This window comes from Lathamus discolor, chromosome 4, assembly GCF_037157495.1.
Source record: "Lathamus discolor isolate bLatDis1 chromosome 4, bLatDis1.hap1, whole genome shotgun sequence".
In the NCBI taxonomy this organism is placed as follows: Eukaryota; Metazoa; Chordata; class Aves; order Psittaciformes; family Psittacidae; genus Lathamus; species Lathamus discolor.
Window position 1 is genome coordinate 58,185,007 of NC_088887.1, and position 13,378 is coordinate 58,198,384.

Sequence of the window (13,378 nt, forward strand, 5' to 3'; positions counted from 1 at the left end):
ACCCAAGTATAATTAATGAATTCTTTACTTTGTTTTTACAGATTTGTTCGAACCGTACTACCATTTTCTCAGGAGTTTCAGAGAGATAAGCAGCCTAATGCACAGCCGCAGTATCTCTATGGATCAAAGGTTGGATTTAATTCCCTTTATATTTACAGTTTGCTAATGTTTAAAGATATCTTATGGCAAGTTATTAAAAATGGACTCAAATAAATTTGTGAGTATTTTAATTTCAACATACAAGCTTTTTTCAGACTTTGCTGTGGAGCTCACCATATGTTTCAGCCAAAGTGCAAGTGATTAGTCTGATGGTTAGTCTTATCTGACATAGCTAAAAATAAGTCTTTCAACCACCTTGCATTGCACGGTTGCTTATAGTGGCAAAGCAGACTCAAAGAAAAGATTAATTAGTCATCTGGTGAAGTGAGAGCAAGAGCCCATCTTGAGTGCAGCTGCTCCCTTGTTACAGTGAAGAAAATGTGATGGCAGGAGAAAAGGGAAAATAAACGGAAAATGGCTTCAGATGTTATCTGACTTAGAAGGAATCATAGATTCTGACCATCTTAAACTAGCAGATATCAAACTGCTGAAATTATTAAATAAAATTAAAAAAAAAAAAAAGAAAAGAAAAAAGTAACATTTCTTTGGCATCTTCAACCCGAGGACCTCAAAGTTGTTGTGATGAACTTGGCCTTCTGGCCATCTCACCTCCTCTGTTAGTATCATCTTTCCAGCTTTGTAGATTAAGAGTGCCTGGAATGTTTATGCAAGATTTCAGTGGAAGTGTACATGACATGCAGTCACATACTCTATGCCTCAAGGCAACGTCCAGTGCTGAGGTTGGAAAGGAGCTTATGTTGGTGACAAATTGAGAGAGAGAGTATTTGGCCCAAGAGAACAGTCATGGGCTTTCATAGAGTTACCCAAGGGAGGAAAGTTAGCCCGTATTCACAGGACCAATGATATGCTCACGCGTGCAGTGTTGTATGTTGGAGGGATAGATTTATTCTCCCTGATCACTGCAGATTTATTTTTTTATGCTTCAGAATTATTACCCGAGTCTTAATGACGGCTAAAGGCATAGCACATATATCTGCATTTTTACTATCCAGTCAGAAATATTGATCTTCTTCCAACAGCACTAAAAACCAGCAGTGATATCTTCAGCAAATCACTTGGGAATATTTAACAAGATGTCACTCTCAATTTTCCATTGTTTTCTTCAGTATCAGTGTGGCAAAATAAAAGTATGGGAAAGATGAATAAAAGCATAAGGATCAAATTAGAGGGCTATTGACTAAAAAAAAAGCATTTTATAATAATGTACTCAATTATCTTTGTAATTTATATGTGTCCTGTGCTGTTTTCTCATCTAACTTTCATTATCTAGCTTCTCCTTAAAGATGAGCATAATTAGTCCTTGTGTTACTGTTACATTCTGCACATCATATCCTAGTTATACTGTACAATCTCTGGGAAGTGGCTTGCCCAGCAAGCTAGTTTTTGAGAGCTGAAAAGATAGCTCAGAAGTTACAAATTTCAATCCTAATGTATCTGATGCATTTGTAAAACTTTCATGCTTTTAAAATGGTGGAAGGTGGAAAAAGATTCACATCCTTAATGTGGAACGTAACAGCTGATTGTCTGGTAGTGTGAATAGTGTTTTCTACAATTATCCTCCAACAGGGAACAGTAAATTATAGGGAAGTGGGATTTTCTTACATTGGAGTTACAGTGTTCCTTACTATTTTAGGAACTCACCAGATGCACTGTAAAGAGCAAAAACCCCACTGAATTTAGCAGAGATAGCTAACTTAATTTATCTAAGTGATGATACAGTGGGGTGAGTGAAAGAGGATTACCTGGGGAACCCAGCTATCAGTCAGGTTACATTATTAAAATGAGTTTAGTAATCTTTATTCTGAGGTATACTCAGAAATCTGATTGTTTTTCTGTATGAGCAGAAGCAATCGAGGGGGCTCCGAGATGCATTTCTGGAGCAAATTTCCTATCTAGATATGCCTATACTAGCAAATATTCCTGTCTCTCTGTAGTTCTAAATTTTTGCAAGAGTATGTTTTTTATTTTTGAATTTAAAGTATTCTGGAATTGAGGATATCTGAATGGAATTTTAGGAGGATATTTCTGTTGCATGTAGCAAGTAATAGTAATTCTTATGTGATAGAGGCTACACATTCTAGTGAGTGATATAACTGTATGATATTATTCTGTGTACTATATAGCCAGTCTTGTCACATCCTTGTTTGGGTCCTTTAACAGTTATATTGTTGAACTGCCTCCTGCCTGGATAATAGTACGCTATGGAGCAGCTATGTATTTTTAATTTTAATGTATTTTTGAGTTTTCCTGAACTACTCAAGATATCCAGGTTAGTCCTTCGTATTGATCGTATATCCAAGGAATATAACTTTTTATTTTCCTCTTTGGACTTTGTTGGTTGGTATTGTTGGGGTTTTTTTGTGTGGTTTTTTGTTTGTTTTTTTTTTTGGGGGGGGGGGGAGGAGTGTATTGGCTAAATACCTTTCATGCAGAAGCTTTGCAGAGACAATGTGCTTTCTCGAGAGAAATTAAAGAAATTTTTAGTTTTTATTTCAAAGTGTTCACATATTCACAGATATTTCTAAAAGGTTCAAAGCAACTGGTCTATATATGGTATATGCTTGGCATATATAGCTATGTCCACATTCTCCGTTGCATCTAAAGTTTTCTGAGTAGTATCTTCATCCAATTAACAAAACAGAAACCCACAGATACAACTTGCTTCTCCTGGCTGGCTTGGGAGCAGAGCTGTCAAGAAGAAGCTGACCTGCAAAAGCTCATCAGCCTTTTAAGTGGGTTGGACTATTTTAAAAGCTCATTGGGCACAATCATTAAAATACCTTTACTTAGGTGAAGTGTGTGTAGGATTAACGAAACGAATGTTAGCAGATTGAAATTTGGTAACATGGGCTGGATGCATAAAATAATAATCTAAGAAAGAGTCTCATCGGGGGATTTGAAACTAACTTTGCATGTTAATAAAGTACCTGGTTTTATAGAGGCTGTGTAGACCAGAATTTAAGAGCTTCCTTTCTGGCTTATACAACATTTGCCAAGGATTTTCATGTTTGTTTATCTTCTGCATTTTGTGGATGCTAACTCATTTGTTTAGTGAACAAAGACCCCTTTGGAAAATACTTCTCAGTGTGAATATAATGGTCTTTATCTACTGCTGGTGCACAAATGAACATCAGTTTGCACTATATTGCATCTTGTTATGAGTTTAGTAATCACTTCGAATGTTTGCCCCTTACTGTTAAAACTGGACAGTTGAACTACTGAAACACAAGGGTTGCCAGAATGAACCTGAATGAATTTGTAATAAAACTTTCTGAGCAAGACAAAGAATCATGTAGCTTTGAGTGTGTGATGACACAAATTCATCAAAACCAGTGCAGAAGTCAGATGACACTCCTTATGCATTGCTCATTTGCAGTGGGTGCGAGATGGTCCATATATATATATATGGACCATATATATCCATATATATATGGAGATATATATATATGGCTCATATATATATATATGAGGTGATATAAATGTTTATTTAAGAAATGCACATTAAACTCCACAGGTGAAATGGCTTCTATTTAGATGAAGTAAATCCCATTCCTGGGACACTTCCAGGGTAGCTCCTTGCCTTCTCAATCTGATATATACATTTGTCTCTTCATATATACGTTTTTGTGTATAAATAACAAAATTTGTTAGGTGAATTGCCTCAGAACTGCTTTAAGACTGAACTGCTTCTTGTTCTCAGTATGGTATATACAAGTGTTATATAAATGCATGTAAACATATGTATTAGACTGCCTTAAAACCCATATAAACAAAGAGATATGCAGAGAAGTAAACAGGATTTCAAGGACCCAAGATGTTGACAGAGATGAGAATATGTGTCTCTTGGCTCCATCCCTATAACACTAAAATCATCTTTTCTCTCTTTGATGAGAGAAGTGTTAACCGTTAATTTGATTACAAGATCATTTTAAAGCATTTTTTTCTGTCTGCCGCCCCTCTTTGGCAGTAAACCTGCAGTGTTGGCTTCATGCTCTGAAGTGTTCTTCAGTGTCTGTTTCATAAAACACCTTCATTTGGAACAGCAGTAAACTGTTGTCATCTGCGCAGTTTATTTAAGACGGAGGTGTAAGACAAAGAAAAGCGTGTCAGCTGGAGGAAACGGGGTATAGGCTGTGGAGAACACATTATTGCTAACTTAACACAATGAAGATGCCTTTTGAAGTGTTTTCTAAAACTAATACTCGCCCCCATTCAGCATGGGTTTCTGTGTCTCTGCTTCTTTCCTACTAGGATAGGTATGAAAATACATCAAACTTATGCCAGCTCGTGTCTTCCTAGCAATATGAGAGTTGATGTCTTTCACAAGTTGTGGGAAATACTGTCAAAATACAGTAGCTGAAAAGACCCACTGCTTGGTATGAAATATTTGGCGGGTGCTCTCCTTCCAAAACCATACAACCCCTAGGCTTCCAGGGTACAGTGGGACAGGATGGCAGCTGCCCAGCCAGCAGTTCTGCAGCCTTCACTCGTACAACCAGGCTGTGTCAGCAAGAGCTGACTTTATGCGTATGTTCGTGTCAATAGCAGCTTGTAATGCCTGCAGTCACAGTGTACCTTTGTTTTGTAGACATACCATACTATACAGCAATACTGAAGATTTATTATGGTTTTATGCAACACAAATGCACTTAAAGAGATTTAAAACAGGGTGACTTATACGTGTAAGCCAGGTAAGACTTCTCATGTTGTGAGGGTGAACAGATTTCTGTTCAGAGGGCCTTTCTTGGTACTTTGCTGTGAAGCTCAAGGGAGAGCGAGATGAGCATCATATTTTCTTGTTATAATAATAAAATGTGTTTTGGCAAGTTTTTACTTCCTTGCTACCTTCATTACACAACATACTGCGTGGTTGGACAGAAATTTGAAGCTGGTGAATGATTTTTGTCATTAAAACTGAAAGGGAAAGGGGGAAGGAAGGGCCAGGACTTTGGTTCTCTGAACTCCATTTCCTCTACAGGGATTCACTTGCCTGTGAAGCAGAACGTAGCTCGTGATGGGTGCAGAAGAGTGCAAAATACAATAACCCAGAATATTGCCTTAGTTTCATTGGAAGTGGCCTTACAGAGTTGTTATCTTGCACATGTTTTTAGGCCAAAGGGAATTTTCAGACAGAAATCCAGGTGAGTTTAGCTTATGTCCTGAGACTGACCTCATTCACATGGGAGCTATGGAGAACACCATGGTCAGCAAAGTGCATTGTCTGAGTGTAGTAGTTTGTAGTGTGTAGTTTGAGAAGCAGTCAGGATTGTGGGAGTAGAATTCACTCTGGAAAACCACTGCACTCGGATGTACATTCCAGTTACCTGTAGTGTAGCAGTCTGGGTTGCCATCTGAAAACTTCTACTTAGTTTTATTTATGCTAGTAAAAACCAAAAAAGTCTCTTGGTCACTTTTGATTAATTTTTGTATTTATTTGCAGTTTTAGACTAAAGAAAGCAGCCAAAAAAAAAACCCCACAACCTAACCCTTGAAATGTAAATCAATTACTTGCTACATGCTTCATTTTTAAATAACGGAGTGTGGCTGAAGTCCTCGCTTCTTGGGCATCTGAACCTCTGCCTCTGAGTACCTGGCTGTGTATAGGCTGTTGGAAATAGATGTGACACCAGAGGTACAGCCAGGAGTACTGCAGTGAGCAGTTGGAGCTGCCCATTGTGAATGCTGACAATGCACGTGATGAGTTTGAAGCAGTTGGGATGTCATATGTACTAAAAATCTCCTCCCTGACAAAAGGTTTCTAATTTATAGCAGAGCAGTGTCCAGTCATTGGCACTTGTTCCTGGCTTCTGGAAGTCGGCATGGCAGGCTCCTTGCACACTGAAGGATTCTCTATGATTGTGGCTAGCTGGATGTCACCTGGATGCTTTTCCTCAGTGTCCTGTATCAGTTGGCTCTGCCTACCAAGCTCCTCCAAGGCATGCGCTGCACTTTTGGTCCACACTTTCCCGTGGTCTTGCTTGGAGGTCCCATTCGGCCCTTGCAAGTGCTCACGTCTCCTGCGGCACACGAGGTGCAGGCAGCCATACAGGAGGACTGCGGCAATGATGAGGAGCAGAATGCTGCTGGTGAGCCAGATGCCCAGTGCCAGCTCTTTCTTGGTGTTGCTAGCAGATGCTGGGTCTCGTTCCAGTGTGTTAAAAACTCTGCACTGGTCACTGGAGGGGTTTGCGGACTGGCAGGTCACACACACGATGTACGTTGTTAGCGGAGTTAGGTTTTCAACAACAAAGGAAGAACGACTGGTGGGCACCCTCTCTTCCTTCTGAAAGTTTTTTCTTGAGTAGCTGGATAGCATGCTGTTCCAGTTAGGGTGGTACATGATGCTGTAAAAGCTATCGGCACAGCTGGCCATTTTTGGCCAAATTACCATTGCCGTGTTTCCTGTGATGTTTTGGACGGTTATTCCCATCAGGATGTTTCTCAGGTGTTTTCTTCTCTCCCAATGCCAATCTTGCTGTGGGAAGGGAAGATGTTCGTTTTACAGGGAGGTAATGTAGAAGCTGCAGCACTGGGGATGTCGTGTGGATTGTAATTGTAGTGCTCTGTAATTGAGGAAAGGAGTTTATAAGGAAACTGCTCTTGGCACTGCTATGTAAAAGTGACAGCTGGAAGTTCATAAAGTTTGGAGTATTTAAAGCTGTGTATTTCTTTCCCAAGTGAAAGGATAAACATATGCTTATAAAAATTCAACCAGAGCTGCTGCCTGCACAGGTGACTGGTTGTATCTTGTCTCTATGAGACACAGTACGTTTGGCAGAATTTGCAATTGGGGAACCACTTTTCAGCTGGGTTGTTTTTTTCAGATGACTCAAAAATAAATGCAGCAGTTGTTTTTCTCTCTAGACTGAGTATCTTGCATTTTATTTTCCTAACTAGGTGTTATACAGAATCTCAAAGCTTGCTTTTGTGAGCAGTGAATTTTCTAATGTTAAGTGGCAAGAGAGGGATGGCAGGAATGGATTGAGGGATAAATTCTTCTACCATCCACAAGTCTTCATTTTTGCTAGTCTCGATCAATTGGAAAACAAAACATGTGGAAACATCACCACATATTATTTTGTCTCCAGTATGGTTTGCATTAGTTTCTTATTCAACAATATTCTGTTTTTTGCCTGTGAGTTAGCACATCTGTATCCACTGACACAGCAGTGGCTGTGATGTGATAGCATCAGTATTACAACTTTTAGTCTTGATGCTAGTCATCCTCTTTGAAGAAAGCTAAGCTTAGTTGATGAAAAACAGTTTTCACTATAGCATACCTTTTGGATGAATAGTGGGTTTTTAAAAGAATGACTGAGACTCTTTCCTGTTCAAGTGATTGTGTGTAATTCCATAGTCTGTCTGCCCTGAACTGTACTCCTCTTGATAAAATTAAAATCGGAAAAACTGCCAGTATTTTGACATTCTCAGTTTGTTACCACTGTAAATAGTAAAAAGAAAACATCTACTGCAATTTTCCAAACACATCTATTAAGGAATATATCATAACAGGCAGTGGGTGTTTTCATTTGTTTGGCAAGGGTTTTTTGCTTTTACTGTTGTTGTGGATAACTTCTGAAGAAGAGCCTCCCTCAGCCATTTAGTCTGATTCTCTTAGTTTAATAGCCAGTTTCTAGTGACACTGATGTGAGTATTTTCCACCATGAAAGTTTCTTACTTTTTTAATGAAGATAAATGCCCACTGTATTTCATTGTTTATGACTTCATCATAAAAATGAAATTATTATTTTTTTATGTTTAGGCTTAAAATGTTTAGTCTCCTGGTTAAATAACAATTGACTATTGCAAATTCTCCCGATGAAGACACCTTGTCAGATTTGCTCCTAACATATTCTGAAAATATTCTCTAATACTTTTATTCTATTTTATTCTAGATAGGAGGCTGGCAAATACAGATATTGTTTTAGTGGGATGTTCATATTTATATTAATTGTAAGAATTCTGTGACTGTATGAAAATTGTTGCTTGAGGCATTTGGATTATATTTGCTGGGAAGTGGGAAGAAAAAGATGTGTTTATTTTCAATAGAATGTGAAACCTTAGATATGACTGATCTGGGTAGATGCTGCCGTTCTAATTGTGTGATAAGGGCACACTTCTTGATACAGCAACAATATAAAGGAACTGAGTTTGCTATCAAATAAACTTATTAGACACATTTTTGCATCTACCCAGTTTTTCCAGATATTAAAATGGGACACGTTAGTAAGATCAGAGCTTTTACTTGCTCAGTTGTCTCCTCTTTAGCCAGTAGATCCTAGTTACTTAAAATTGTAATTTGTTTTTTATAGAACACTTCCTAATACAGTCTACAAACAATAGTTTATCCTCATGGCATTTTCTAAGTAGGATGGCTGGATTTTATTTAAATAACAATAATACATTTCTATTACTACAAAACAACAGTTATTAAAGACACATAATTACTGACATGTAAATGTTTGGAAAACCCATTTGATGGTTTATAGATTATAAAGTCAGTACTTACCGCCACTTCCTGACAGAAATTTCAGAACAGAATTTTCATATGGTGATGCTGCTGTGAAAATGACATAAATGCTAAGTTTTCTGCCTCCCTTTTCACATGAGTTATTTCCTGCCTGATCTCTGCTTGCCAGTTTGCTTATTCTTCCCCTCAGATTCCCTCGACTTGAATTCTCATTGCTTGGTGCTTTCAGTTTTTTTCTCTGACGCTGCTGGTGGCATGGATTCTTTGTCTCTTCCACTTAAATTCATGCAAGAGAACATCTTGTCTAAAGACGCTGTTGCCTTGCTTTTCAAAGAATGTACAGGAGAAAAAATGTCTTTTCCCCACTCTCTTCCTTGCCTCCCCTTGGACAGTGTACTGCCTGAACATCCCTGTTATATCCCTCTCGTGCGTGTACCAGTGATGCTGTGAGTGATTAATGTTAGCACTTTGATGACATCAGCAACTAGCAACTCTCCTTTTTTTTTCCTTCTTAAATTTAAGTAGGGGAGGGAGCAAGCATAGCTTACAAAATAATGAATTCCCTCTTTCCTTCCCTCTCTCTCCACCCCCACCCCTTTGCCAGTGGCTTCTTCCCTAAGCTTTTTCTGCTTTTGTGCATCGAGGTGGGGGGGTGGGGGGGAAGTGGTGATGGCGTGTGATGGTGTTTTCTAAATCCCTTGTCATAGTTTATAAAGCTCTGCTAATCCAGTCTTAACAGGTGGTCCATTTTAGGTACTACCCCATGAGGGTTACATTAACAAAAGATGTAGTTTTAGATTGGCTGGCTTATTGTTATGTATTAGTGAGTTTCTAAATACTGAAATAATGTTTTCAGGGCTTGCTTTTCTATGACGAATTTCTGCTGCGTGAAGAGGAGTTCCCTCTCCTTAACCTCATGGCAGTAAAATGCTTTAACCTACTGAAACAAAATTCCCCTTGCCCTATAGCTGAAACAGACTGTTCATACATATTTATTGTGGAGACCTAAATGACTGAAACATCAAAAGTAAAAGATGAAATCTCACCCTTTGGGGATAATTGTATAGTTGCTTAATGTATATATACGAATATATTAGTGTATATATATACTAATATATTAGTGTATATATATTTATATATATATATATATAATAAATAATATACCTATACATAAATGCTTGGTGTATTGGGATATTCATCTGCATGTATTTTTTTTAAGGTTTTACCAGTTCTGTACCCCATCAGTGCCCCAGACCCCTTTTCTGCATGCAGAGATCTATGGAAACACACACGTTGTATGAGAGGGATAGAACTTTAGGCTGCCCACCCGGTAGGGTATGTTTGGAGTTTAGCCAGCTCCAGTCTAATAGCAGGACTGTGTCATGCACTAGGAGTCTAATAACTAGCCAAGTACCTATTTTAGTTTGCGTTCACAAAAAAGATGGTTGAATATTTGGAAACAGCCCTCCTTTGCAAAATCAACACAAGCCTGTGGTCCTTAGAACAGAGCTTCCCGGACTAGCAGATGGCTGAGGTTTGGGGTCCCTCTAGGGCAGAGGGAACCTGCAGCAGGTTGCTCACAGACATGTCTGGTCAGGTCTCAAACATTTCTGAAGACAGAGGTTCCGCAGCCTTTCTGTTCAACCGCCCTCACAGTAGTGAAGTTTTTTTTCTGCTGTTTTAGTGGAATTTCATGTTTGTGCCCATTACCCCCCTTGTCCTGTCACTGGGCATCTCTGAGCAGAGTTGGCTCCATCATCTTTAGTCCTCTTGTTACTTGTGTATGTGATCCCTCTGAGCCTTCTCTTCTGCCAGATGAACGGTCCCAGCTGCCTCAGCCTTTCCTCATAGGAAAGATGCTCCAATCCCTTAATTATTTTTGAGGTCCACACCTGGACTCTTCCATACATCTCTCTATGTCCCTCCTGTACTGGAGAGCCCACCACTGGGCCCAGCACTCCAGGTATATCTAACCCATGCTGAGTCGAGGGGTGGATAATCTCCCATTGACAGTGCCCTGCCTCATGCAGCCCCACTGGCTGTTGGCCACCTTTGCCTTGGGGTATACTGCTGGCTTGTGGTCAGCTTCTTGTTCACTAGCACCCTCAAAATAAGGAAAAAAAAACCCCAAACCCACCTTCTGTATGTTAGGCTGTCTTCCTCTACTGGTTTGTCACACAGAGAGAGACAGAAGTTCAGGTACATGTAAGGATTAACTAAACCTCTCAGAAGTAAATTTTGGTACTGACAACTTCCTGAATTTGCACATTGTGGAAATAAATTGGTGGCTATAACTTCGTGTGGCTGTTGAAGCTTGATAAAATTTACATAATTTTCTATGTGTGAGTGTTTTAATAACTCATGCAAAGTTTCTCACTGAGGTCAGGAGTTGCTTGATTCAGAAAGTTGGTTTTGGATCTATTATTCTCTCTTCTTGTGACCTAAGTGGTCTCCTCTGAGTCTGTGCTTTCATCTGTTTCTTTCGTAGTGCAACAGTTTCTGACACATGAGGGTTTGTGAAGTACATCTCAGACATTCACAAAAGATGGCCAAGAAGTGTTAGCCTGTTGCCAAATTTGCATTTGCTGTATATCAGTCTAGAACCCAGTTTTAAAATTTTAAGACCACCATTCAAAACACGTTGGAAACTGGTGTATATATAAACTGATGTTTATATAGGAGTTTACAACTTAAGTAAAAATCTTTATCTTCTATCCTGATCCCTTCTAAAAATTATTTGTAAGTCCTTTTATAAGACTAAAATCCTCCAAGAGCTTGGTGGTTTCATGACTTGAATTCCTAGTAGTTTCTTTGTGCAATGCCACATATTAAAGTATCTGGTATTGAATTGCACAGATAATTGAGGCAGGACCTGCACTGAAGGGAGGGTCAATGTTCTTCCTGGATACTGGTGAAAGAAATTTTTCTGTTACTGCTGCTGTGTGTGGTGTTGCAAGTCTAACAGTGTGCTGTCTTTCATGCATGTATTAGAGAGAATGTAAACTGCAGAAAAGAAAACACAACAGGGCCTTCTGCAAGAAAGTTTGACAAGATTCCCATTTAAAATTTCAGGATATTAGAAAAACAGCCCACTTACAGAAATGGAGGATGTTAAGTTAGCTAACTCCTCTTTGATCTGTGTCTTCAGCAAACACTTCCTAAATCTTCACACAGCACCAGTCTGTACGGTTGGATTCACTTTGAAGAAATAGTCATAATATAACAAAGCATCTGGCCCTATACATACAGCTCTGGAAGAATTTCCATGAGATTACATCCCAGACTTAGATTTGCTTTGATCTTCTGTACAGTTAAGGGATTTGAAAAAGAGAGGTCCTTATTAATTAGCTGCAGAGAACAGTAACTGCAGAAGGCCCCTTTTTTTGTAGTTGAGTGCTTGAAGACTTACACCACCTATTATAAACTGAAAATTGAAGTAACTTCTTTCAAGACGTTTTGTACATTAAATGGACGATACAAGAATAGCAGGTATAGAAGCTGTGCTTTAAATTCAGGGATCTCAACATTGACATTGACTACTCATCTTTTTATACCTGTGTAAATAGAAAAATACAAAAAAAGGAAATGTTCATGGCTTCATAAATGGTAAGTGGAAGATGCCTGGTGGAAAAAAATGTGTTTACAAGTTTTTCTTGCTAATACAGGGATTTCGGTTAGCATTCCTGCCTTACAAAAGAGAAGCTTTGTGTTTTAACTTCCTAGAGAGAGAGATACAAAGTTATTATTTTATTTTTAATATGTTCTAAAAATGCTCTTTAAATGAGATTATTATAGAGATGCAGTTAGCCAAAATTGCCATTAATAGTATCTGTTCTTTTGTTTCAGGCACTGAATCTGGCATATTCCAGCATCTACAGCAACTACAGGAATTTTGTTGGCCCCCCTCACTTTAAAGTCATTTGTAGACTTCTTGGTTATCAGGGTATTGCTGTGGTGATGGAGGAGTTGCTGAAAGTTGTCAAGAGCCTGGTATGCTAATTGTCTTTCATTTTCTGCTATTCCAAATGGTTTCTGACAGGAAATGTCTCAAGAAAAACAAAGTTACAGTTAGATCTCTGGCAAGAGTCATTAAAATGTTATTTCCGTTGAAGTTCAATATAAGCTGTGTTTGAGACTACTCAGCTTCTTGAGAGCAATAGAAGATGTGCTGCAGTATCCTAAGCAGTGTTTCAAAAACCTTGGATTCTTTATTGAAGGTGGATTTAATTTTTGGAGATCTGTGCTGTAAAGTCCTGGGTAAACTCTGGAAAAGTATCAGTGTTTCAAATTAGTTGATTTCAACTTAAAAGATTGTACTGCAAATTCACTTTTGCAATATTTTTTGAGAACACCTGGAGCGTGCTTTCTATGTTGCCTAACTTCAGGGCTTTTGTTAATAACATTGTTGACAGATGACACATTAATAACATGGAAGGTTTAATCTCTGTGCTGAATCTAGCAATGGATAGCATCAAAACTATTTAGAAGAGTGCTGAGACCAGATGTTGAAGAAGTTAGTTATCTATACAGCTTGAGTATCTTACACTGGAAGGGGCCTTTTCTGTAATGAGAAGGTTGAAGGCCTGCCAGTTCACTATATTATTAGTATCTGAGTATTTAGCCATAATGCACTGCAGTAAAGTTTAAGCCAAATAAATTGTTTTTTCCTCCCTGTCCCAGTTGTCTATAAGGAGCATGCTGCCAAAATAATCCAGCTGTACCAGGGGATGCTGTGGTATTCACAATCTTACTTCAGACACTTGACACATTTGGCAGTTTGTTTACAGT

At 38.6% G+C, this 13,378-nt stretch overlaps 2 protein-coding genes across 5 annotated transcripts in view; one reads left to right on the plus strand and one right to left on the minus strand.

The window, feature by feature from the left end:
- The window catches only part of CYFIP1 (cytoplasmic FMR1 interacting protein 1), a 78,070-nt gene that overhangs the window by 47,744 nt on the left and 16,948 nt on the right, over positions 1-13,378 (plus strand). For all 4 annotated transcript variants that reach the window (XM_065677598.1, XM_065677596.1, XM_065677597.1 and 1 more), the window contains 2 exons: positions 42-129; positions 12,437-12,580. In XM_065677598.1, the coding sequence (XP_065533670.1) occupies positions 42-129; positions 12,437-12,580 (232 nt within the window). The remainder of the gene's footprint in view (positions 1-41; positions 130-12,436; positions 12,581-13,378) is intronic.
- LOC136012680 (fibronectin type III domain-containing protein 9-like) lies at positions 5,528-9,017 on the minus strand. The gene is made up of 2 exons (XM_065675748.1): positions 8,630-9,017; positions 5,528-6,683 (listed from the first exon to the last, which is right to left on the minus strand). Exon 2 carries the CDS (start codon positions 6,548-6,550, stop codon positions 5,879-5,881), a length of 672 nt encoding a protein of 223 aa, XP_065531820.1. The 5' UTR covers positions 6,551-6,683; positions 8,630-9,017; the 3' UTR covers positions 5,528-5,878.

Coding starts and splice junctions, on each gene's coding strand:
- LOC136012680 (XM_065675748.1), bottom strand. CDS start 6,550: ATGGGAATAACCGTCCAAAACATCACAGGAAACACGGCAATGGTAATT.